Source organism: Haemorhous mexicanus, chromosome Z, assembly GCF_027477595.1.
Source record: "Haemorhous mexicanus isolate bHaeMex1 chromosome Z, bHaeMex1.pri, whole genome shotgun sequence".
In the NCBI taxonomy this organism is placed as follows: Eukaryota; Metazoa; Chordata; class Aves; order Passeriformes; family Fringillidae; genus Haemorhous; species Haemorhous mexicanus.
The window spans coordinates 67,401,661-67,427,608 of record NC_082381.1 but is presented as its reverse complement, the minus strand read 5'-3'; the positions used below and the strand labels follow the sequence as shown (position 1 = coordinate 67,427,608).

The 25,948-nt window shown below is 39.3% G+C and overlaps 1 protein-coding gene across 2 annotated transcripts; it reads left to right on the top strand.

The window, feature by feature from the left end:
* Positions 1–1,274: 1,274 nt before the first annotated feature.
* Positions 1,275–21,984, top strand: CDK7 (cyclin dependent kinase 7). Of its 2 annotated transcripts, XM_059873443.1 has the most exons (12): positions 1,275–1,424; positions 1,619–1,678; positions 4,737–4,770; positions 6,621–6,688; positions 8,466–8,534; positions 9,865–9,975; positions 11,153–11,271; positions 12,275–12,374; positions 14,153–14,239; positions 15,955–16,104; positions 18,288–18,435; positions 21,770–21,984. In XM_059873443.1, exons 1-12 carry the CDS (start codon positions 1,365–1,367, stop codon positions 21,793–21,795), a joined length of 1,032 nt encoding a protein of 343 aa, XP_059729426.1. In that variant the 5' UTR covers positions 1,275–1,364; the 3' UTR covers positions 21,796–21,984. The 2 variants fall into 2 exon arrangements, with proteins under 2 accessions (XP_059729426.1, XP_059729427.1); XM_059873444.1 differs by lacking the exon at positions 4,737–4,770 and having other exon boundaries at positions 1,345–1,424.
* Positions 21,985–25,948: the final 3,964 nt, after the last annotated feature.

Here is a 25,948-nt window from a genome sequence, read left to right as displayed (position 1 = left end):
CATGGAAAGCTTCTTGTCCACCAGGACCCCCAGGTCCTTCTCCACAGAGCTGCTCCCCAGCAGGTCAGCCCCAGCCTGTGCTGGTGCCTGCGGTTGTTCCTCCCCAGGTGCAGGGCCCTGCACTGGCCCTTGCTGAATTTCAGATGGTTCTTCTTTGTCCATCTCTCCAACCTGCTGAGGTCCTTCTGAAGGGCTGCACTCGAGGGTATCAACCACTCTGCCCAGCTTTGTGTCCTCTGAATTTGCTGAGGAGGCATCTGCCCCTTCATCCAAGTCATGGATGAACTTACACAGTTCAGCATTGAACACTGCTAGGAGTGACACTAGAGGGACACCACTAGGGACAGGCCTCCAACTGGACCCTGTGCCACTGATTGTAACCTTCTGGGATCTGTTCAGCCAGTTCTTAATCCACTTCACTGGCCACTCATCCACTCCACATCCCTGAGTTTGTCTATGAGGATGTTAAGAGACAGTGTTGAAATCCCTACTGACATGAAGTAGACAACATCCACTGCTCCCCCCTTACCCATCCAGGTAGTTGTTTCCTTGTAGAAGGCAATCAGGTTGGTCAATCAAGATTTGCCTTTAGAGAAGCCATGCTAGTATTCCTGGTCACCTTCTTGTAATCCACATAAATAGAGATGGCCTCCACTGTGAGGCACACCACCAATTTTCCAGGGATTGAGGTTAAGACTGACTCACCAGGATGTGTCACTGAGAATGATTTTACAGGCAGGAAAAAGACAATGAAGTGCTCTCAGAGATTATGACTATTCTTCATAGTTACACAACTTTGTTGGTCTTACAGACTTATCTATTAAATAAAAGCAAAGCTTGGCCATGTAGGGAAGTTAATCTTCAAGTGAGAATTTCTCCTGTATGAGAAATTTCTCGGATGACTATTGATAGTAGTAGTATTGATGGTATTGGTGGTAGTTTAAAGTACTATATTGTAGGTAATTGTAATAATGAAGAAACTATAGAAGAATTAACTGTTAAGAATTTCCAATAGAACCTAACAAAGTGCCTGAGAGCACCCTTTCTATAGAACAATAATTTTTATTCTCTACGCACAGAAATCACAGAAATTTCCCACAATGTCAGACGTGAGATCAGGGCCAAAACAAAAGCAGCTTCTGGGCTCAGCTGCTGACCGCTGCAGCAGGCACCCGCAGTGCGGCTCCAGCCGCGCACCGGAACCGGAGCCTATCCGTCAGGGAATGGCGCGTGCGCCTCGCCGAGGGCCGCTGCGTGCGCAGGGCCGGGCCGGGGCGGGGCCGGAAGCGGCGGGGCCGCGGGGTTAAAGCGCCGAGCCGGGCTACCGTCGCTCCCGTGCGTCCCCGCTGCACATCGCGCCGGCTATGGATGCGCGGGCCCGCGCCAAACGCTACGAGAAGCTCGACTTCCTTGGGGAGGGGCAGGTGAGCGACCGCGGCGGGGCCGCCCGCGGCGCTGGGGCTGCGGCAGCGCAGCTGGGCCGGCCGTTGTCGCCGCCGGCCTGCGGCGGGCGGGGACGCGCGGCGGTGCCCACCCCGGGCCCGAGGAGGGCTCGGCGGCCTCTCCCTCGCGCAGTCTGTCAGGCCCTGCTCACGGCGGCATCTCTCTCTGTCCCTAGTTCGCCACCGTCTTTAAAGCCAAGGACAAGACTAACAACCGAATCGTTGCTATTAAGAAGGTAAGTGTCAGAATGTCTTCTGACATGTCACAAAGTGTCTGATTACTCTTGACCTACCTTACAACTCTTTTTGCTTTTTTTTAACCAACTTGATGGGAAATGGCATAATACGCATTTTTATTTCTAGAAAAGTTTGTTTAAATGGTTAACCTGTCTGTAATGCCCACCCACCCCAGAAGAGGGAGTGGCTTTGCTGTGTTTCTGAGTGTCTGAAGGGTTTCATGGTCTGTGAGTTGAATTTCTAGTTATTTGTTCGATTTATTCAACAAACAAACCAACACACACATTTCTAAACTACAGACTTTACTGTACTTTGATAGTTGCTTTTTTTTCCTTTTATTTTAAATCTTTCCTGCTGTGGTGCCCAATTTTTTTCATTACAGACTGTTGTCCTTTATTTGGTTCCTTAAAATTTATAGAATCATAAAAAATGCTGAGTTGGAAGGGATCCATCAACATCATCAAGTCCAACTCTCATCCATGTGCAGGACAATGAAAGAATCACACCATGCTCTTGTGACAATTGTCCAAACACTGCTTGGTGCCATGGCCACTTCCTTGGGAAGCTTGTTCCAGTGCTCAGCCCCTCTGGATGAGGAATCTTTTCCTAATATCCAACCTAAACGTCCCCTGAATCAGCTTTGCACTGTTACCTCAAGTCTTGTTATTTTTAGACAAATGTTTCCTGAATAATTGAATTAGCAAACCCTTGTTTCCTTCAGCTTTGTCCATCGAGGTTGGCCATCATCTCATGTTGATACCCTTTCTAATAATAAGTGGGAAGCAGCATCTCTGTATTCTTTCCATGTCACCTGACCCTGCTTCCATTGAACGTACACCTTCCTTCTTTACCTTATATTCAAGAGGGCATCCCTGTTCAACCAAGTTGTCCTTCTGCCTCATCTGCTTGATTTGTGACATTTGGGAATTGCCTGCTCTTGTGCCCTTAGGAGGTGATTCTTAAAAAGTAGCCAGCACTGATGGGCCCCAGCACCTGCAAAAATCTTTTTCCACGGGACTTTACTTACTAATTCCCTGAACAGCCTGAAGTCTGTTCTCCTCATGTCCAGGGTTGAAGTTTTGCCATTACTTTCTTATTGTTAACAGAGATTTTAAACTCAGTGGCTTTGTGATTGCAGTGGCCAAGATGGCCTCAGTTTCCTCTTCATTCAAGAGATTCTCTCTGTTGACAAGCAGCAGATCCAAGAAGGCATCTTTTTGAGTTGGCTCCCTTAGAACCTTTTCACAAAGTTGTCCAGGTTTTCAGGAATCTTCTGTCCCAGGCTGTACCTGTTGTGTGATGCTTCCAGTTGCTTTCTGGGAAGTTGAAGTCCCCTATAAGAACAAGGGCAGTGGATTTGGAAGCATCCCTTAGTTCCTCAAAGAAGAATTGATTGGCATCATTGTCCTGGCTGGGAGATCTATAGCAGACTCCCACAATGACATCCACATAATTTGTCCCTTGTTTCCTACCCAGAGGCTCTCAACTGCACCATTGCCAGCTGTAAGCTTTGTACATTCCAGCCCTTCCATTACATATGATGCCATCCCTCTGCCTCTTTTGTCCTGTGTGCGTCTCCTGATGAGCCGGTAGCTGCCCAACAGGGCACTCCAATCACAGGACCGATCCCACCAGGTTTCATTTAAGTCAGAGATGTCAAATCTCTGGGACTGAATCAAAGCTTTGAGCTCCTCTTATTTGCTCCTGATGCTGCATGTATTGGTAGAGAAACATTTTAGGTGTTGTACTTTGTAGCCAAGACCTCATGAAGCAGATTGAGGTAGCCCATTAGTGTTCATTTCCTCAAGTTTTGACACACTGTCCCACTGATTATCACTGATGAGCTGGGTATTTTCCTTTTCTCCCTTCTTAAAGCCTGTTTAAAGCTCTGCCAATGAGCCCTGCTAGCTCCTGTGCCAGATCTTTTTCCAGTCTGAGAAAGGTGCAGCCCATCAGGCATCGGTAGAACAGGTGCTGAATAGATCATCCCATGGCCATAAACCTCAAAGTTTTTCTGAAGACACCAGCCTCAGAGCTATGTGTTGCTCTGTGGGATCTGCCCATTCCTATCAATATTATTTCTTGATACCAGAAGGATTGAGGAAATCATTATCTGTGCTCTGTATCCTTCTATTAATTGTCCTGGGCCCCTCAAGTCTTTTTTGAGTACCTCAAGTGCCAGCTTGAACAAACAATGAATAGTAGTCAGAGGGCCTTACTGGACTTGAGAGTTTTCCAGTTATGTCCCTTATCCAGTATGATTGTTTTTTAATAAAATATGACAGAAGTGATCTTGGATCTCCAACCTGCTTGTTTGCATACAAATGATGAAAATGTTTACATTGTCATAAAGTGTTTCACTTGTTACTATCTGAAGGAATTGAAGGAAATTTTTATATTAAAAATGGGTCTTCAGCTGTCTTTTGTAAAGGATGAGAAATGCATGTTACAGTGGTTTCTTTAGTTGAAGACTCAACAAGTTGAATTGTGTCAATAGTAAGTAATCTTGTTTAATGAACTAATCCCTTTAACATTGCAAAACTTGTCTTGTATGGTTGCTGCTGATAGAGGCTGTGGTGAAGAGCATTCTTTGTTTTATCAGAATATTTTCTTAACTTTTATCATCTGGAAATATCAGTGGTAGGATTCTGGACTTGAAATTTCAGGTCATTAGATGATTGAGACAAAAGGACCTAGAGTCTGCCCAAGTATACAGCCTGTGCTAATTTTTAGAATCATTCCAAGATAACTATCAATTAGCTCTCATTTCTCCCTGAGGAGAAACTCATTAGTGATGTAATAAAGCTTCGTGGCTACAAAGCAGCTTATACTGTCGGTTTGCATTATGTCTGTTTTTAGTGCCCTCATGGCTATTTTTTGTAAAAACTAATGCTGTAGAGACAGTTATGTTTTTAATGGGGAAATAAACCCCAGTTAAAACAAACTCAGCTGGTAAAGTGCTTCATTACTCTGAAACTAATTCTGTCATAGAGGAGCAACACTAAAATATGTATTCCCACCATCTTAATCTTGCTTAACATGAAATTTTATTTTCAGATTAAACTGGGGCATAGATCAGAAGCTAAAGATGGTGAGTTTTAAAACAAATTCATACTGTAGTAGCTGTGCTTTGTTTGCTTGGTTTTTGTGAATTGATGCATTAATTTCCCATACCATTGGCTGAGAAAATTGAGCCCAGTGCTTGTTGTAAGGCTTTGTAGAGGTTTGCTTCACAAACTGCAGGGACAACCAAAAACAGCATAGACAGCTGCATGCATGGTATATGTTTAAATATGAGTATATAACTTCTCAATTTTAATGGAATTCAAACATGAATATAGCATAGAATAATAGTAATAATAATAACAACAGCACTGAGTTTAGAATATCTTTTTGTATCAATACATATCTATGCCTTAAGTATTTAAGACGAATGAGAATATTTGTGTGTTTTCAAATGTTTCCTTTGTTCTATTTTTGTGATGTGTGCAGAGGCAAAAGTGGATGAAAACAAGATCAGAACTCTTGTCTCTGTGTCCTGTTTTTTTTTTCATGTTCAGCACTATGGAGCATGTGCTCTGACCAGCCCTGTGCCTCTAGGAGTGGATATGGCAAACTGAAACCAAATAATCTTGGTCTTATTCCCTCCATGGTGCTGCAGAATTTTATTAGTGTGCAGGCTGCTGTCCTTCAGGACTCCTTCATCAGGTTACCAGCTTTTCTGTGAAGAGTCTTTGCTATCAACTCTCCTGTTCTTTTCTTTTAAAGAGAAATTGTCTCTTTAAAAGGAAGGAACTGTCCTGAAGAACTGAAAAGACTACAGTCTCACAATTGAGCCAGCTGAGAGTTGTGATCCACTTGGGCCTCAGTGGCCTAATGGCCCTTAGGGACAGTCATTACTTTTGGCCTCTACAGTGTCTAGCTGTAGATGAAAGATGTTATTAAAAATAATTATCATATCTGCTTTCCCTGTGTTATCTGATAACATGGCATGCTTTTTTGTTTTCATCTAAGACTGTGCCTACCCAAAAGCAGCCTTTGTTAATTTTATTCCAAAACAGGTAATTGAAACAGGCAAAGCAGGAATGTAAAGTAATCCATGTAGCTTGGCCCAAAACTTTGCTAGTCTTAGCATTGAATCATATGCCAGGTTTTAGGAGAACACTGTTTTTCAGCTTATGTGCAGCTGCAGCTTCCTGCATGATACACCACAGGAGCATTTGCTTGCCAGTTTTCATACAAGCCACACATACTATCATTTTTGAAGGAGGAATTGGTACCGTGCAGGAACCATGGTTTGATACAGTGCCATCAGCGTGACTGCTGGAGGGCACGATTTACTCCCTGTTGGCCCCGATTTTTCCTCTATAAAATCTGCTTATCAGACGATTCAAGCAAGAGTAAGCAGGTTTTGGTCACTCTCTCTTTTATGCCTTATATATCCTACAGCATGAATGTAGAAAAACATGTGCCTTGCATTATTAGATAATGGTATGTCTAAAAGAAAAGAGGTTTATTAATGAGGTTTGACTGTATGCCTCCCTCTGGAAGTGAGACATGTTGAGGGACTGATTGCAAAATGAAACTTTTCTTTAAAATTAAAGCAAGCCTTCCAATACCCTGAAAAAGATGGTGTTTTTTTTTTTTCCTACAACTTTCCCTTTTTGCCAAAATGTAGATGTGTTGCTTCATAATCTAAACCTGATTTCCATGGTGTGAAATGGACTTGCTGTGGAAGAAAAAAAGTATATGCCCTCTTATTTTGCAGCAATTTAGTTAGTTATGGCAATGTCCTTGTTATTTAGTAAATTGGCGAGTGTTAGGATTGTAATTTGTAGTAGTAAATAATCTGTGAGTAGCAGAACAACAGGTTTATTTGGAGCTTAATCCAAAGTTTTTAGTTTGTTCTTTCATCTTCTTTTCTTCTTTCCATCAATGTAGGAATCAACAGGACTGCCCTCAGGGAGATAAAACTGTTACAGGAGCTAAGCCATCCAAATATTATTGGTGTAAGTAAAATAAATGCTAGTTTTAGAATCAATCTTCAAATACTTTCAGTAATTCAACAATTATTATGGCAGCATGCCTATTTTAATAACAAAGGCAAAGGGGTTTTTTTTTTAATCCTTTTAGTTTTTTGCCTGGGCCTCCATAGATGTTAATGGTGGAAGAATTGTGAAAATGTAGATCACCTAATTTTGCATCTCTGATAGAATTGCTAATGAACACAGTGCTGAATTTACCCGATTGGTTGCTTCGTGTGGAACTGGTGACAGTCAAAAGCAGGCTTTTTAAAGCAATGGTAAAGGGAAAGTCATGTGGCTTATTAGTCATGTATAAAATAGCAGGCTTATTTTAGCACACAGATATGATGTTTAAAATCTCTTTTGGAACAAGTAAGACTGGTATCTTTCTAGTTTCAGTTGCATTTTGGTAGACGTACATCTACAGATACCCAGCTGTAGCTATAGACATTTTAAAGTGATATCATAGTGATAATTAAAAAGTGTCAATATGATTAAGTACATAAAATATTAATTTTCCTTATACTTTTCAAAGTGGAAATATGGTTCTCTTCTGGATTGTGACCGTGCTTTTAAAGTGGTTGTTTTAGCTGTCAAGGTCAGAGAATATGCAGGGGGCAACAACTAAAATGGCAAAGGGATGAAGCCCATTCTTTATGAGGAATTCATCACTTTGGAGAGGGAAGGGCTGGTAATGGGGAGGTCTACAAAACCAAGGTGATAGGAGGTGTCTATGCAGAAATGGTATTTCCAAACACCATTGTCCTAGAAATAAGAGATGTATTTAAAACCTATTGGCAGCCAGAGTGGAGTTTGTGCTGCTTCACTCAGTGTATAATGAATTCATAGGCTGTGTTGCCATGGGCCATGTAGAAGCAAATTGCATCAACAGTTCAAATAGGGGTTAGACAAATTTATGATCAGGAGTTCCATAAGCTGGTTCTTAAAACGAGACGGTATTGTGCCTCTCTTAGTAGTCCTTACAAAACTTTTGTGGGTTTTGGGAGTGCAAGGGGCATAGTCACTGCTGTTATGAACTATTCAAACCAATACCTTACAATTTGCCAATTTGTGTGGTCATCACACTGAGACTGAGGAATGAGCTGCACCAGTTGCACATACACCTTCCTCATCTTGAAGGAAGAACACCAGGCTAGATGATCTCTTGCTTTTGCTCAACATCACACTTGTGTTATCTCAAATTAGAAATTGATTGTGTCATTACACAGCTTCATCCTAAGAAAGGGCTATTTGTGTGTCTTCAGAAGAGTTTTATTTACCTTGGAAAGCAAACTGCAAAAATGAATGCACATCTAAAAATGTATGAAACTAATAAGCCTAACACTTAAAATTTCTAAATACTGTATGCTTACAGGAAGCAGATACGCAGAGCTGAATGCATGGGCAAGCTTAGTCTTGTCTCAATAAAGGCTAGTTAGAACAGGAAAGTTTGGAAGACAAGGTGTGCATTGAAATATCTATTGTAGTTAACATGATAAAGTTAATTCTTGCTCATTTTTCTTATCTCCAGGAAGGAAGGGCAATCATTTGAAATGTTATTTCCATATTTGGGATGGATTTTTTTCTGGTTTGGAAACTGAAATAAGAAGCTAAACTGAGTAAGAATTTTTGTGTTACAAGTCAAAGAACTTAAACAAGTTCTCAATAAGCTGAAAATCCATGTGCAGGCTGAAGTGCTGTTGAATTTCAGAAAACTGGAAGAATTAGAGCATGCTTAATCATAATGTATTTTGTTTTGCAGCTTATTGATGCATTTGGACACAAGTCTAATATTAGTCTGGTGTTTGATTTTATGGAAACAGATTTAGAGGTAAGATTTTAAGGCTTTTTTTATTTCAGTATCTTAAGATGGTTTATGAAAGTGCTGCTTTAACAGGCCAATATTTGCCCATATTAGAAAGGTAATTTTATTATGTCAGTTGATGAAGATCATGTCTTAAAAGTACCTTCAGTTTCTTCAGTTTTTATGACTTTTCATTTGATTAATTCCTTTACTTCTAAATACTAGTCAGCATGACCTTAAAGGAATAAACTGTGTTTACTACATTAATTTTCTGGAACTCCAGTCAGAGTAGAACTTCTGGCACAGATCATTGCTTCTGGAATGCAGTCAATAAGCATAATACCAAACATGTTCAAATAAGTGTGACACTAAAATATAGTAAGGGATGAGCTGGTAGTAAAATCACATGCACTTTAAACATGTTTTCAAATGTAGCAGTGCTAGGTAATTGTAAATCAGTACCTTCCAGAGACGTGCTTGCTGAAATGTAGGTGAATGCAAGAGTTGAAAAGGTTAGTTCAGATTTTTGCTAATAGATGTTAGTAATGAGTAGACTTTTAGAGGATTCATTCCGTTTACATATTAGCTATGCAAAGTTTAGAGAAGAAGATTGGCATACAAAAAAAAATTAAATACTCTTGAACTGCATGATGCTGTGGTGTGCAGTCTTTAAATTGTATTGTGGTATCACTCAGGCTGCCACTGAGACTGCTCTCTGTTGTGATTAAGCAAATGCTGCATACATGAAATTTGTGCAGCCTCTTAGGTCTTTGGTAACTCAGCTTGTGGAATGCTATTACTGAGCAGGACAGTAGTATTAACAAACAAGCTTTGGGGTCTTTGCATAGAATTTTAATGTTAAAAATGAAAGAATGTAGAAAACTGAAGTTGATTTTTTTTAAAATACAGTCAAGTGGCCATACCCTCTGGTCTTTTTGGAAATAGAAGAGGAAACCATTGTATTTACAAAATTGGTTACTTACATTGCAAAGAGAAAGAAGGAATAAGTGGAAAAATACTTTCTAGTTTACCATCACAATTATAATTTATGTGTGTACATCTTTGTCCTGGAAGTTTGGGTATCAACATGTAACTGTGATTAAATGCTGAACTTCTATTTCCCACACATTTTTTCATTGTTGGGTTATACAAAGTTCACATAAGCTATCTGGACTCCCCATTTCAGTTTCTGATCTCCAAAATTGACCTATTTTTCTGGAAAAAGGGTGAAATGGTAGAGAATATATGACTGCCAATCTGAAGCCTGTCTTAAAGGTGGAAATAGCTTTTGAGCTGAAAGAATGGAGATAAGGTTGTCTTCTGTGCTGAGCTTTACCGTGACTTCAACACTTTGCAGGTTATTATAAAGGATACGAGTATTGTATTGACGCAGTCTCACATCAAGGCATATATGCTGATGACACTTCAAGGCTTAGAATATTTACATCAACATTGGATTCTACACAGGGTAAGCATGTACTAAATTGACAGCCTTCATCCTGCAACAAAAATCACATTGGGTGGATTTAGAGTCTCAAGCCTAATGAAGGTTGTTTTGGAATTCAGACAGTCTCATTCTGTAAGCATTCATATTTGCTATTTTGGAGAGATAATAGCAGTACAAGAAATGTTAAGATTTACTGATGCAGTTATGATGTTGATACTTTATATAAAAGGTTCTGCAGTTAGATGTGACTTTAAGTATCACTGTGAACTGGGTCTGCCTGGGATGGATTGGACTTTTTTCACAGCAGCTGAACTCTTAAAGCTTTCTCCTTTCTATCAGACAATGTCAAGGCTTTCTCTTTTTCTCACTCTGCTCTTGCCCTGATAACTAGGCTTGGGGCTAGAAGAAAGGAGGAGACATAGCTGGGGCAGCTGACCCAAGTTGTCCATAGAGATACTGCATGGCATGTAATGCCTTGGTCAGTGGTAAAAACTGGGGTAGAGGAAGAAGAGGGAATTTTGGTTTCTAAGCTGACTTCTGTTTGGAGACTGTGTGTCACTCTCCTTTTGGGGGGTGGTGAAGGATTTCCATGGCCTTGCTTGTTTGCTTTGATTTTTAGTTCTTTCCTGTTAAACTGCCTTTATACTGCTTCTAGAGTTTTCCTGCTTTTGATCTTCTCTCCCCTGTACTGCTGAAGGTGGTGGGGAGGATGAGAATAGAAAGAACAAATGGCTGTACAGATACTTTTAGGTTGCGTTACTGTTGGGTACTGTTGGGTTGACCTCTGTTGGCCTGAGGTCAACGCACAATATACTGCTACTGTATTGAACTGTGTGACTTCTGTGATTTCTGCCCTTATTTGAAGCATTGGCCAGGTCGTTTTATTATTCAGTTGGCAGCTATGCAGATAACATAACTGCTGTACCTGCAGAAAATGTAAAACCTACCAAGAGGCTTTTTTATACTCTGCAAGTTAAATGTGTTAATATTCAAATGGGTCTGTCTCACTGTGGTTTTCATATATGATGAAATACTTATATCTCGGGGGATTAAAATTTTTTTGCTCACAATGTAGATTTTAGGATAGAATCAAACCTTTCATTTTACAATACTGGTATGACATGTCTGCCAGGAGATTCATTGTATGTCTGTTTTTATCAATACTGGCAAAATTATTATTTGTTTTCTATACTGACAGGATCTTAAACCAAATAACTTGTTGCTAGATGAAAATGGAGTTTTAAAATTGGCTGACTTTGGCTTGGCAAAATCTTTTGGAAGCCCAAACAGAGTTTATACACACCAGGTAGTAACAAGGTAAGACACTCTGTTTTATTTCTTACAGAGAGATTGTTTAGTTGCTTTGTAGGTGTTTCTGGAAATATGTCATGTAAAATCAACATATTCAGAGTGGCATCTGCTCATTTGTTGTGGCAAGAGCCGCATAAAAATAGCACAAGTAAGCAGTGTTTAACAAAGTCTCCATAAGAGCTGCTTGAGTATGCATCTGTGGAGGTGGTTCTCGTATCTGTCAAAATTATACTCTTTTGAAATGTTTGGAAATAGTATGTATCTGCTTAGAAGCCTGGATTTTGGAGCAAGACAGCTGCTACTTTCTGCTAATCACAAGAACCTAGAATCATTTTTGGAGCTATTCACATTACCTATTTTGAGACTAACACTTGATATTTATATATGGTTTTTATGGCATGCTTATTTAAGGTATGCTCTAAAAAGTGGGGCTGCAAAATGTGCAACATTTTGCTTTCTGACTGCTGGGATGCTAAAACTATTCAGGCAAAGCTGGTTTAACGCCTTTATTCAAAGGCAGAAGTTCTACAGTGTCAAAAGAGGTGTCATTTCATTAAACTTGATTGTCTTTAGGCAGTGTGAGTAGTTTTTTCAAAAGAACAGGGCTCATTTTACATAAAAGTAATCTGTATACTTAGGTCTGTTGATATGGAAATTCCTTGGAGATGGGAGGAATTCTGTCTTGCTGTGATTCATTCAACATAAGATTTTAAGAAAATTTTAGTTTACCACATGTTAAGAACTTTCTTCTTTGCATGTCTGCCATTCAATATTTGTAATCAGGTCTGTTGAAACTGCAGTTAATCTGTGGTTATGCATGACCCTATGGTGAGGTGTGCACAAATTTGTTCATTTTTTCTTAAACAAAACACTTTGCAGAATACAGCTCTTCAGTGTCTGAAAAGTGTACAGGTTGAAGTTATATCATTTTTTTAGCTTTTGCATTGCTACAATATGTAATTGACATGAGCAAAGCAGGTTATTCTTCCAAAATGTGTTTTCTTTTCAGGTGGTACCGAGCACCAGAACTATTGTTTGGGGCTAGAATGTATGGTGTTGGTGTTGATATGTGGGCTGTTGGTTGTATTTTAGCCGAATTGCTACTCAGAGTAAGTATTCAAATGTAAGCATTTTATATTTGCCCTTCTGTTCACTATGGCTTTTTATGGGTTTTTTCTTTCCTGCTAAAAGCAGGTGAATACAGGCCAGAAGAAACTTTCCAAAATCTTGTTAACTGTAACAAAAGTGGTTTTTTTGCAATAGACGGAGGCTTCATAAACATCACAAGCGCTGGAAGTTTTTAAACATCTGGGTTAAAATGTTGCAACAAACTGTTACAGTCTTGCCTTGAGAGAGATCAAGTAGGTAACTCTTGCAGACCACAGACACCTATTTTAGTTCACTGCTGTTCTAGAAATGTAACATCACATATATGTGCATATATGTCCCTTATACACTGTTCCTGAGTTATAATCACCAGTACCTTAATTGTGGTTTTATTGAAAATGAATGGAAAACTAATGTTTTTCTAAACTGCCATTATTTGACAATATTGGAATGAAGCTATGAAGGTTAACATCAGGATAATCCTATGGTACTCCTCAGTGTGGTACACAAATGTAATGGTCCTTGAGTGTTTTCCACTGAAGTGGAATGTTTATTGTACACCTCTTTGGAGAAGCATTAAAGTGTGAGAGGGGCAGTGGAGGGCTGGGGTACAGACATGGCTGAAGGCAAAGAATAGCCTGCAGTACAATTTATCTTCCATGATTAAGTGACTTCTGCTTGGTTTCGGCACTTTGAATGCTTTTGTGATCATATCATAACCAGACTTCTGTGTGAAAACACCTTGAAAGAAACCTTTTGCTTTGATTGGTCACACCAAATAGGTGTGCTGGTTCAATCTGATTGGCAGGTCAGATACGGAAATGTACCGTGGCTCTTTAAGCAGCACTGGTGATGGATACATAAACATGCATTAGACCTGCTAAAGCTGAATACACTTAAGCAAAGTTAGTAAGCCAATAACTCTTGAATTCAGTAGATTCTTTGGTTTGTCACAAAACACAAAGTTTATTTATCACTGTGATATTTTTTAGTTTTAGTTTTTATCACTGTGATATTTTGAGATGTATGTGTCCTTTTTCTGGACAGTGCAACTTCTGGGAGCTTTTTATGAAAGCAGTTTATATTCAAGGGGCTTTAATGATGCCACAATTTAATATGCTGTATGCTAGGGATATCCATTATGGATTTTCTGTCCTAATTAATTAAACATTACCTCTAAGTCTTCATAAATTTGCTTTGGTTACCAAGTTTCTTTTTCCTTACATTGTGTGCCTGATATGTGAGCTAGAAGTTGGACAGATATCCCCTTTTCAGTCTTTTGCTGTATTTAAATGACATGTGACACTGATCAGACAGTTTTCTATCCTAGTGGGTCTCTACTCTCCCTCATGTTTTCATTTAATTTCATAAGGCTAATTTATGTAATCCGGTTATGATTCACTTTAAATATATATAAAGGCTACCTCCAAAGAACAGGTGGTGAAAAGATCACCATGATCAACTGACTTTAGGCTGACAACTGAGATAAATTTAGTAAACACAGAGAAGATTTTTTTACATTAATAAGGTTGTGATTATATTTAATCTTAGGCTTAAGCTGTCTGCTGTCAAGTCAATGATACCAAGCCTGGGTTCAGGAAACTTTCAGAATCTATTTGAGCATAAATAGAATGCCTCAAATATCCAGTGTACCTCTTTGTGGGGAGATAGTATACAGAGGGCTTTTACCTTGCAATTATGCAGTATCATTCAAAGCTTTTTTCTAAAATTGAAGTTCAGAAGTTAATTCAATCAAATGCCATGTCCTTCCTTCTTCCAGGTTCCTTTTTTGCCTGGAGACTCTGATCTTGACCAACTGACAAGGATATTTGAAACACTGGGCACTCCAACAGAAGAACAATGGCCTGTGAGTCATTTTGTTTAACAGACTGATACTGGTTTTACTTGATACTCTCTGTTTTAGCTCTTGAAATTGAGTGACTATACCAGAATACTTGAGTAGATATTTCAGATTTTTCTTCATCTCAGGAAGCAGCTGAGATGTGTTGCTTCTCTTGCCAAACCTCTGGTCAACAGTAACAGTATCAACACTTCTTGATTTCCTTTCTGTGTGCACAGTTTCACATGGCTGCTGGTGTGAGATTATTGTTTCTGCTTAACGTTTTTGAGATGCTTGTTTAATTACAATGCTTTAACCTGGAAGGCTTTAATCACTTTCAGAAGTAGGAATCTTTTGTAGGGACCTAAGTTGGCCTTGGTAAATTATAGTTTGGAGATATTAAGAAACACAGACCAACAGCTTTAAGGATAAACAATTTGCCTCAAAAATGATTCTGAAACAAATACAATTTGTAGTACAATTTTCTCTGAGATGACAGCAAATTAAGTAACACCAGGCCAAACTTACTGTCAGGTCACACAATGACCTACCTAACCACAGTTATTAAACAGAGTGACAGGAAGCGGGACATAATGTCTGATGACCTGCTTGTACCAGCTGCCAGGCACAGGGAGTCCAGAATTCCCTGATCAGGATGTTGTCTTTTATTGTTGAGTTGTGGAAGTGCTCGCTGGACTTGTTCGCCTCTGCTCCCTCTCCATGCAGATTTCCTTATTGTAAATGGTGCTGGAATGCTATGGTATGGGATCGTGAAATGGAGCTGTAGCCAAATGGAGAACTGCTGTGTAAGGCACTGCTATGTCCCCACAATTCTGATATTTGTCAAGAGTTCTAAATGGAATGCATGAAGGTTTTTGCAATGACATTTCTGCTTCCTTTGGAGAGGAAAATTTGAGATACAATTGGGAAAAAGAGAGAATAGATTGGTTAACACAACAAAGACGACATCATTCCCAAGTTCATCTCCAAACATGTACATTTAATTAATTGCAGCCTTTACTATCAAGATTATAACTGATTGAACATTCATTTGACTCTGTATTAACATTTTACTTTACTTGGACAAACTTGAGGTGTGACAACTAAGGCTTTAAATATTTAAAACACTACAAAATCATTGTGTTTGTGTAATTGTCTGTTATAATTGTCTGTGTAATTTTTATGCTAGAATGTGAACACAGTGGGGTTGATTTCATATCTAGAGGACAAAAAAGTATGCAGTTAATTTTTTGTTTAACGCCTTGGTGCATATTTTCCTTCCTTCATCCCATTGCCCATATAAAGTTTCAGTTGCGCATATAAAATCAAAATGTACATCATGTTCAGATGACATTTATTAATGTAGAGAAAGTGAAGACTGATTCTTTTGTGAATATTTTCCCTCTCACCATGTCAGTTCACTAAAGGAGGTTTTATTTAATTTGTCTGATGCAGTTTAAAATTATTTCATACTTTCTTTAGCAGTTTTTCCTTTTGGACTGGTCACAACTAAAGCAAGGGAAGGACAGATTGTTTGGATTGTTTCACATTGTAACAGTTACTAAAACAAAGCTTTTATGACCTTCTGTTCCTATAGCTATTTTATTTCGGTGACCGAATATTAGCAATGTGTTTTGAAAGTTGAGTTGCTTCTGGTGAAAGAGCTGTATAGAGTTCACTTTCTGTGAAAAGCTGAACTCTTTCTCGGGTAAAAACATATATTCCATTTTTGGTCTTTGTAGGGGATGACAAGTCTTCCAGATTATGTCACATTTAAGCCATTCCCTGGAATGCCACTTCAACATATCTTCAGTGCAGCTGGTGATGATCTGCTCAGTCTTCTTCAAGGCTTATTCACGTTTAATCCTTCGACTAGAGTAACAGCAACTCAGGTATAGTACACTTGGGTTATCTCCTAATGTTCATTAAACCACTGTTAATATCAGATAAATGTCTTTTGAAGCCAGTTAGCCATGTTTGAAATGAAACATCACATGAACTACTAGAAACATAATCCCAGTGTTTTATAGAGAGAACTGTGAAAGGCATGGATAGTACTAAGTGATCATCTCTATTCCCAGTGTGGAGTCAAGGTAGAGAACTAAGATGTGTATGAGCCATGACCTTCCAACAGTCATATTTGATATGCTGAATTCAGTCACCTAAAACTTAAAGGTTAAGTCTTAACATAGCTTGTCTTATTCCCTGGGTTTGAAAGATTTTTCTCCTCACTTCCTTTCTCTTCTTCAATGTCTTTTAAACTTTTATGGTACTTCTTAAACATAAAATTCTGTGGTGACTAAACCATCATTGTTATCTAATTATCCTTTTCCATGATACTTCCAATTTTACTACTCCATGATGGGGAGAAATGGAGGACTTGGAAGAAAAATCTTGCAGAATGTTCTAGTTTGCAATACTGATTTCTGTGATGAGGTGGATACACCAGTTGGCAGCAAAAGTGTATTTCTGTCAGTTTACACTGATAGGGAACCATGCAAGAAACCACTGTCCCCTTTGGGCCAGGACTCCCTTGTTCCTGGTTAGATTTGAATCCAGGAGATCAGTGCACGTGTTATTTATCTTTTTACTGGAATTTCAGAGCACATTCAGGCTGTTTTGGCCACCGTCTTTAAGAACATTCACTATAAGTTTCCAGATAATTAGTTCTGCTATGCTTGAGATGTGTCTGTGATAATTCATATGTATGAAGTAATTTTTCAGGTCATATTACAGGATAGTGACTTGAATATATATTACTTTTCTAGTCTAAACTTTTTATTGATAATGCCACAGTTTAAGATAGGAAACAACTTGTGCTTACTGTATTGGTTTGATTTATAGCTGGCATTGAATATCATGTAACTGGCACAAGAAATTATTACCTAAGAGACAGCCATTTTTTGTTAACCACACTTCATGGTTCCAAAAATTTAAAGTAAGGTATGTGGTTTCATGTAGTGGAATTAATCTTGCTGACTAGTGTTTGTCTTCTGCTCTGAGTGATGTCTTTCTCACAGTTTACAGGGTAGAAACAGGACAGTAAAAGAAATAATGGGGGAAAGACCCATCTTAAAAACTGACAAAACAGCTGGTGTCTAGATCTGATGAATCTGACCAAGACTTCAAAAATATTCCTTTAATTTTTCTTTATTCCTTCTTTTTTATCCTCATCTTATCTGATCTGCTATTCAGAATGTAGGCTCTTCAGAGCTAGAAGGCATTTATACAAGACTTCTTACAAAATAATCTAGTTTTGTCAAGATGTCTGAACACTGTTTAAAAATAGGAGTGTACAATTATCCCTTGCTTTACAGATGCATGTGGGGTGGATTAATTCATGTGGGGTGGAGTAATTACAAACACAATCTCTATTTGCCTCAAGGCCACTCTATTGGAATAATTACCAGTATATCCAGATGGGACTTGTCCAGGCTTGACTAGCCTCTGCTGCTTGACCAAAAGGCAGCAACTGTGGTGGTTTCACCTCAGAGATACCTCTGGCTATGCTGGATGCTGCAGCTGGCACTAAAGACAAGTCCAGACATGCAGAGCTCCAGTTTACCTCTGTGCAGATGCTTTAAGGTGAGGTGAAGGAAAGGAGGCAGTTCTGCTACAGGGTTTTGATCCAGAGTTTCATTCCAATCCGCAAGCTTCTGATCCCATAACAGCTCTAACAGAACCCCTGAACCACGTGGTTGCTGGCTCTTTTAACTCCAGGGAGAGGGAAGGGGTAGGGATCCCACCAAACAGGTGCCAGGCAGGCAGGTCTCGGGCCAGTGGCCCCCCAGGGATGCCGAGCATCTTTTGAACTCTGCCAATCACTCGATGCTCTTCTGGAATGCCAGGTTTGACAGCACTCTGCAGGGGTCAGGGTGGGGGGAAAGGAGAGGTGACTGGCACCTGGGAAAGATCGGGATACCTGAGACAAACTATGACATTACACTGCAACATCACTCTGTAATATAAAAGTGTTATAAAAGTCCCAATTAAAAGTGCTTGTTTTCACTATAACCTCTTTATAAATTACGCTTTGTACTAATTACTTGTTTCTTTTTCTTCAATTGTCATTAAGGCATTGAAACAGAAGTATTTCAGTAACCGACCAGCACCCACTCCAGGAAATCAGCTGCCAAGACCCAACTGTCCTGCTGAAGCTGCAAAGGAGCAACAGAATGCACTTTTAAATTTAAAAAGGAAAAGAACAGAAGGAATAGATCAAGGTAGCTTTGTAGTTCGTCACTAGTTGTAAATAGGAGCTACATGATCAGAGAGAATGGGATGCTTCCAGTGTTTTAGAAGAAAATCTCTCTAAACGAATGAATTCCCTGAGCACTGACTGAAGCCCTGTAATGATATATGGTTTGGGGTCAGAATTACTTAGCTCTGTGTTCTAACAGAATTAGCATGAAAAAGGCTCTGCAGTGATGCTTTGGAGACTATTAGAAGAAATAACTCTATTCCATTAATTCTGTAATGGAAAGTGGTATTCCCCAGTAAATTATAGGCCATTATGATGAACCTTTTTTTTTTCTAAGACATCTTACTCAGGTGGAAGTAATTTAACTTCACACCACTTAAGAAAATAGAGTCTGAAACATAGCATGATACTCTGTGAAATCACAGGCTGGATAGGGTAGATCAGATTCAGAGGGGAGATTTTTGCTCACTCTGTCTTAAGGTAACAAAGTTAACTTTTAAGACCACTCTAGGTCAGGAACATTAAGCACATTTCTGTGACCCACCTCCAGTCTTCTCCAGACAGTAGCATGTACTTCATACCTTTGTGGCAGCACAAGTGCTCAGGACTCAAGACCTGTGTCTGACACTAAATTACTCAGGCCTTCTATTAGGGAGGTAAATACTATTTTTAAACTTGGAGTTGGTCTTCTTAACATCTGTAATATGCTGGATAGCAGCTGTCAGGTTAGCATCAGCTCTTTGTTATTGCCAGTATGAGTTTTAATAAGAGTGATTTTTTTTTTTTTTTAAATAGAGCTACTTTGACAAAAGCATATTTCCTCTTGAGTTCAGAGAGAAATCTCCCTTATTAGGGTTCAACTTGCTTTTTAGGTATTTTGTTGTTTCTAAGTCTTTGTCAAATTAGAAGGAAAATACATTAGGTTCACTACTTTGAGTTTTCAATCTCAAAAAAAAAATTTATCAGCTGACTACTTGCACACTGTTTGCTGCCCCAGTACTATGGGTCTCCTGGCATGTGGCAACTTGTCAAGTTACAATAGTGTAGACAATTAATTTAAGCATTTTAGCTCCTTTTCCAAAGATCATGTGAGGGTTTGTGATAAATGTTTGGGGGTATACACCCTAAAATACACCTGTCTAAAGGACAAGAAAAAGAGAGAAATGCTTGCTTGATTTCTGTGACTTAATTATTTGAATTTGTGCATTTGACAATGAGCAGAGTTTCCAGAGCGGTATCATGCTAGAACAATAGTTGCTTTCACATGTTTCCATGCTTCTGTTGTAAATGCTAGGTGTTTTGAGGTTGGCTAGAAATGAGGCCATAAGGAAGTTAGCATTACTTTTTGAGACCTTTGAGTGTTGGTATAAAAAGCAATATAATTTCTGCCAGCTGGAAATGGAGATATGATGTGGATTTTCCATAATGTTCTGTTACTGCCTTAGCTGGGCTGACAGATCCAGAAGGTTTCAAAGGTAGTTCCTCTAGTACCAACAAATGTTAAAGGAGAGAGCCAATAATAGAGCTAGAAAACCTACTGCCCTGGATTTGCTCTTCTTACATGGCATTGCCATCTAAATTTAAAATCTGAATAGTGGTTTGGAAGAATAATCCTCTAGTCTTGGTTTAAATAAAAATTTGAAGGACAACATTGCTGTAGGGGCTGGAAATATAATTTCCAAGAAAACTAACCTGCATTCTGTGAAATTCTTAGAATGGCCTTGCGTCCTGCAGAGCTCATTTCTTTCCCCTAGCCCTGTTGAGGTAGCCCCCCAGAACCTGGAAGTATAAACTGAGTGCTTGCTGATGGGTATCCTCTTCGAAAATACTGGCACCAGGGACTGCTGGGATAAAGATTCATGCCATTGTTGTATGTGCTGCTTTTCCACAAGAATAAACCCCTGTAGCCTGTGGGGTGTATTGACCAAATCTAAATACTTCTCAGAAAACAGCCTCTTCTCAGGAGAAAACTACCACTAGATGGATGACTGCCTGTGAAAAGTATGAAACATATGTGCTTTCTTTCTGCTACCACTTCTGATCAGTGAGGTTTTTGGAGACACTGATTCTATGATGACATAACTGCCCATCTCCTCTCGACCACTTAACCAAAATCATCACTGCTTCCTCAGAACACCTATTTCTAGTCCTGTTAATATGCATTCTTTCAGAGCTGTAGCTATGCAAAACAGGGATTATAAAGGATGGTGCACTGAAGTGTTTCCTATGTTAATGTCCTAGTTTAAGGCAAATTTGGGAGAAAACCTCCAAAAGGGGGTCCCTCCAGAAAGCAAAACCACATGGCCCCTCCCCGCAACCAGTTCAGGAAGGATTTCTCAGAGAGAAGTAGAAAGAACCTGTTTATTTAACAGGCACAGCACCCCCCAGCACACAAAATGAACAATACCAGATGACACCGCTCTGAAAAAGATGACAAATTCAGAAAGTCTCTCCTGGGGGGTTGCTCTGTTATCAGTCCCTCCGGCACTGGGGCAGCTGCTGCAGCCACAAGATGCAAACTCTCTCTCGGTGTTTCCCAGGTCCCAGTCCGGAGCAGGTTCGAGTAGGTCCAAACGGGAAAGGGGAAACAGTCCAGGAAACAATTTGGACTGCTTAGCTAAACTAACTAATGAGCAGAAGCAAAAAAGCAAGAGCAAGCAGAAGCAAGAGCAAAGTGAAAAGCCAGGCAAAAAGCAAAAGCAGGACTATGTACTGTCCCTTCTCTGTTCCCGCCAGCCGTGGGGGAGTGGCTGATAGCAAAACCAAAACTTTCACTCTGCAGAGCCAGTCTTGAAGGCACAGAACATAATATCCAGCATAAACAGAACACACGAATGGGGATACAAGCATCCTATGTCACCTTAGGACAGTTAATTAAGCATAAGGAATCTGATATCAAAACTATTGGTTTTGGAAAAAAACAAAAACACTTGATTTGTATTTAAGATTAAGAATTTGTCCTAGATTTGACAGCACATAAGAAAAATCCTTTAGTGAGTATGTGTGTGTGGTGGGACAGGTTTAAGCCTTAGAAAAGTTTGCTTTTCTTGTGTTTCAAAGTAGGATTAGTTGGTTAGCTTTTCATATCAGCAGTTAAGTTTTTATATGAACAAAGATAAATATTTACATGTATCCTAAATGCAATTAAAACTTAATTACAGAATTTAGGAGTTTTGGAAATATACATACTGATTAAATTGAACTTTGATTCTAGCACTCTCTCATAGATTTGTTAGAAAATGTCATCATGTACTGCCACTGTCATAACCAGCATTCAACAGTTAAGAGTAGGAGGGGGCCTTGAGGAGGGAGCTGGACCTCTATACTTTGCTAACAATGTGATTTACACTTTTCAGGATTACCAAAAAAACTGATTTTTTGATTGCTTTGGCTGATGAATGAAAATGAGCGAAAATTACCTGAGTCCCAGCATTGATAAAATGCTGTAATCGTCGCTGGATGGTTATTTTTTAATATTTTCTTATGTAAAATAGGAACTTTTTATTTCCTTATGGACAGAGAAGTTTTATTAACCCTTCTTTTTACAATAAAATCATTATTGAGAAAAAAATATTATCTGGTTTGCTGTCTTGTCCTTTGAGAGCCGTGCTCTGAGAGAATACTGTCAAAACTGCTTGCAGGCTACAGGTGTACACAGAGTAATTTTGCAGAACCTCTGTGCTGAATCATATGCTATTCTGTACAGGTATGTATCCTAAGGGGAAAAACTACAAATAACATTTTCTTCTCACATGCAGCTTAGGTGAACATATGACTGTCTTCTGGACCAATAATAAAAATGTGTCCCTGTAAGAAAAGGGTACCATATGTTTTTGTTCCAGTTAGTAGGCTCAAGTATTAACAAATGAGTTTGCTTATGCTCTCTCAGCAGTTATGCATTAAGACTTCTGCAAAGACACATCCACTGCCTTGAAAACAGTGTGAAGTGCAATTTAATGTGAATTCTTTGGATGGTTTTTTTCTCCTATTCCAGTGTTGCAGGAAAAAGTTACCTGAGAAAATACAAATACTGTTTCCTTCAAAGCCTTAAAAATTGCAGTGAGAGATGGAGGAGGAAGATCCAGCTGGGGAAACTACACTACACTTAGTCCTCCTGTCAGCCTGTTCTGTAGGACAATCCGTAGTGCTGACACTGGACTCAGGTTTGCCTGAATTCAAGAGCAAAGTTTCTGATAGGTAACTAAATTTCTGCAATGGAGAGAACCAAGCTTACATACACTGTTCCTGCATCTTAACTGTGTGCCCGACTGCTGTTGTACGGTGTATCTCAGGGATACCTGCTGAGCCATTGTCATCTTTCTGCCTTTGAACCACATTCAGCATTCTCTTTTCTAATTTTGTGGCAAGTATAGTGGTGCAAGACTTTGAGGCTTGTAGAGGAACAGCACCCATCATCTTGCTCATGTGTTCCTTCATTTTGCTGCTGCTTGAGCTAATGTAAAGTATTAAACCTTGCAAAGGAGAAAAGTTGGTATTTTCCCAGTGGCCTACTGTTCTTTATTGGTTGTTGGCAGTTGAAAAGTAAACAGATTTCCTAGGATCTAATTGAGAGTGTAGAGAAAAGTTTATCCATTAACATTAGTTGTATAAGTTTTTATTGTCTGTTTAATCAAACGTCATCCTCTACATTGTAGGCTAGAGGATTAAGAGAACTACAGTCCTACTTCTCACTGGCACAGGTTCAAAAATATGTCATTTAGAATAGGGAAGAGGGATTTAGGAGTACTGTAAACTTCTTTGCATTTACTTATCTAGCATATCTTTCTAACTGGTCTTAAAAGCCTAGAAACCTTAAGCCCCTAAAACAGATAGGCACTGAAAAATGTAGTATCCCTACTAACAGATAAGGTTTGCATGACAGTGACCCTCTTAAGTATCCTGTCAGTTCTGCTTTGTGAAAGAAACACCACTTCCTTCTTGTAAAAAAGCTCTATCTGTCTAGACAATACCCTTCCCTGAAGGAAACCTTTTCCATGAGAACAAGTAGCAAGCCTCTAAGCTCCTACTGGCAAGAGTTGTAGAGTAGGTACTGAATTATATAGGCAGTCTGTATATTAATGTATAGAGCATGGTTACTGTACTCTGTAAGAGTGGGCTTGAAGTGTGAGGTGCTAAAGGCTGAGCAGCAGACCTCAGCCAGAGCTGACTTGCCTGATGAATCCTGGGCATTATGTGACTAACAGTATTGTTTAGCTAAAAACAAATGACTGAGATGCTTATGCTAGCTGTTTATCACCAAACTGGCTACTTTAGAAACTTTCACATCTTGTGCAACTATCTGCAAGAAATGTATCATTGTAAGGAACTTTCCCACTGGGCATTAATAGAGGCTTGTTTGTAGGGTGTTCTAGGGAAAATGCTCCCAGCCAAGACCTGGCCTCAGGCCATGCCCTCCCCGAAACTGGGAGGGAAGTACACCATCAGATGCAGGAGCTTCTGCACTAAAATATAATCGAGTCACTTTGACTTGCTGATTTGGGCCTATAAAAGCTGGATCCCCTTTCCAGGTGAATTTGGAGACCTCATCTACAAGTGGATGCACCAATTGCCAGGATTCTCCCAATTGCCAGGAAGAGTTCTCCAGGTCATCACTGCAAAATGGGGCTCCCCAGCAATTTCTTATTCTGGATGATGGTAAAGTATTTATGCAATTGGTGATATATCTTTCTAAATCACTGTCTTTTCTCTAGTGTAGTAATGATGAGGTGCATTACCTTGCTTATTTTTGCATGTTGCTAAAGTTGAGCACATGGTAAGCTTATTGTTTTATTGAATGTACCTTTTTACTTCTGTGTTGCCTTAATACACGTAGTAAAATAAGATCATTCTTTCCATTGGTGTCTGTGTCCTTTAAATTGCCCCCATTAATTGGCAAAACAAAGTGAGAAGATATTTTGTGACCAAGACTATTGCCTTGTGTGCATGTATGCCACAGCGGATGCTCACAAAGTGCAATTTTTTTATATAATACAAGTTCAGGAGCTGTTTCTCTCCAGATCCCACACAGCAATTTGGACTGTGCTCTGCATGTACAGTTGGGCCCTGTTCTATATCATGGGTGTATGCAGTAAGTCTTATTTTCAGTTGAGTTCAGCTGAATTGTTTCAGCTGAATGGAGCTACGTAAAGCCACTTGTGTCAGGGACTAAAACTGCCTTGCTCTTAGGATGGTGTGCACAGATAGAATATATGTGCATCACAGAGTAAGATAAGATTAAAGAACAGATCAGCACAACATTTTTTCCTTAATTTCAGGCTTTTGGGTGGTTTGATTTAACTTTTGTGACAGGTCAGAACTCTGGAAGAAATATTTGGGACTTGTGATGAATGTAATATGCAGTCACACAATTAGTATCTAAATACTGTTTAATTTGTGACTTGATTATTTTGTAAGCTTTATAATCACGCTTCAGCATTGACAGTCTGTCTCTAATCACACCAACTTACTGAATATGCAGCTACTGCCATCTATTTAGCTTCTGTTCAGAACCACAACAATCATGCATGATTTGTCTGGAACATGCAATGTGTGTGCATGCTTGTGCAAAACTCTCAGTTGAACACCTGAGCAAACAGGAACATAATGTAAGTACCTTGCGATGTTTCTTCTGCTTTTACCATCTTTTGATCATGAGTTACTGCTGTTTCTTCCTAAAAGGTTAATTCTCCTCTTTGCAAACGTGATGACTTTTACCTCGAGACTTGATGGAATTTGAGTGACTTCTATGCATTGTACAGATATTGTTTGTAATTGAACAAGAATGTTGTAATTTTAATTGAGCTAGAATGTTATTTTCTTTTTCCACTTTGTTGCCACAAGAAATGTAGCAAAATGCCTTGTATGAGCACACCATACAGCAAGGCACTCTCTGTTTTAAACAAAACTGATTTCCTTTTCTTGTAAATGCCAGGATTACTTGTGGTGGCATGGAGAACAAGGACTGCTAGCTATCACATCCTCCTCTCCCTCCCTGGTTCTTGATAAATGAGAATGCTGATCCCAGAAGCCCTTTTGTCTTGGCAAAGAAGGTTCAGAGCTGAGTCATTACATAGAGTTATGTTTTGCATTTTTGGTATTTTTCTATATGTGGTGTGGCCTTGATGTGTTCCAGGCAGCACTGCCAATTCTTTGTTTTTACCAGTCATTCTTGGCTTTTGTTACTGTTCTTGTTCTCTTGAATTACTGCATGTGCACTGCTCACTTAGCCATTTCTTCTGGTGCACAAATGTTTATGCTCCATGTGCTCCAGTGTAGATTATTTTACAGAGCAGGTTTCACCTGCGGCCTTTTAATACTGCAAGAGAAGGAAGGGGTCATTACAAAAGAGGCTATCATTGGGTCTGATTTTCTTTTAATCCCCCTTGCATTTTATACTCAGATACATCAGCTTTGTCTCTGAATTAAGCTATTCTCTCCACAAGCCTGTAATAAACTTACAGGATAAACCACAGATAGGTCTACATATGGTTTATCAAGTTGAGATGGAAAACCTTCTCAGAGAACTAAACTGAGTG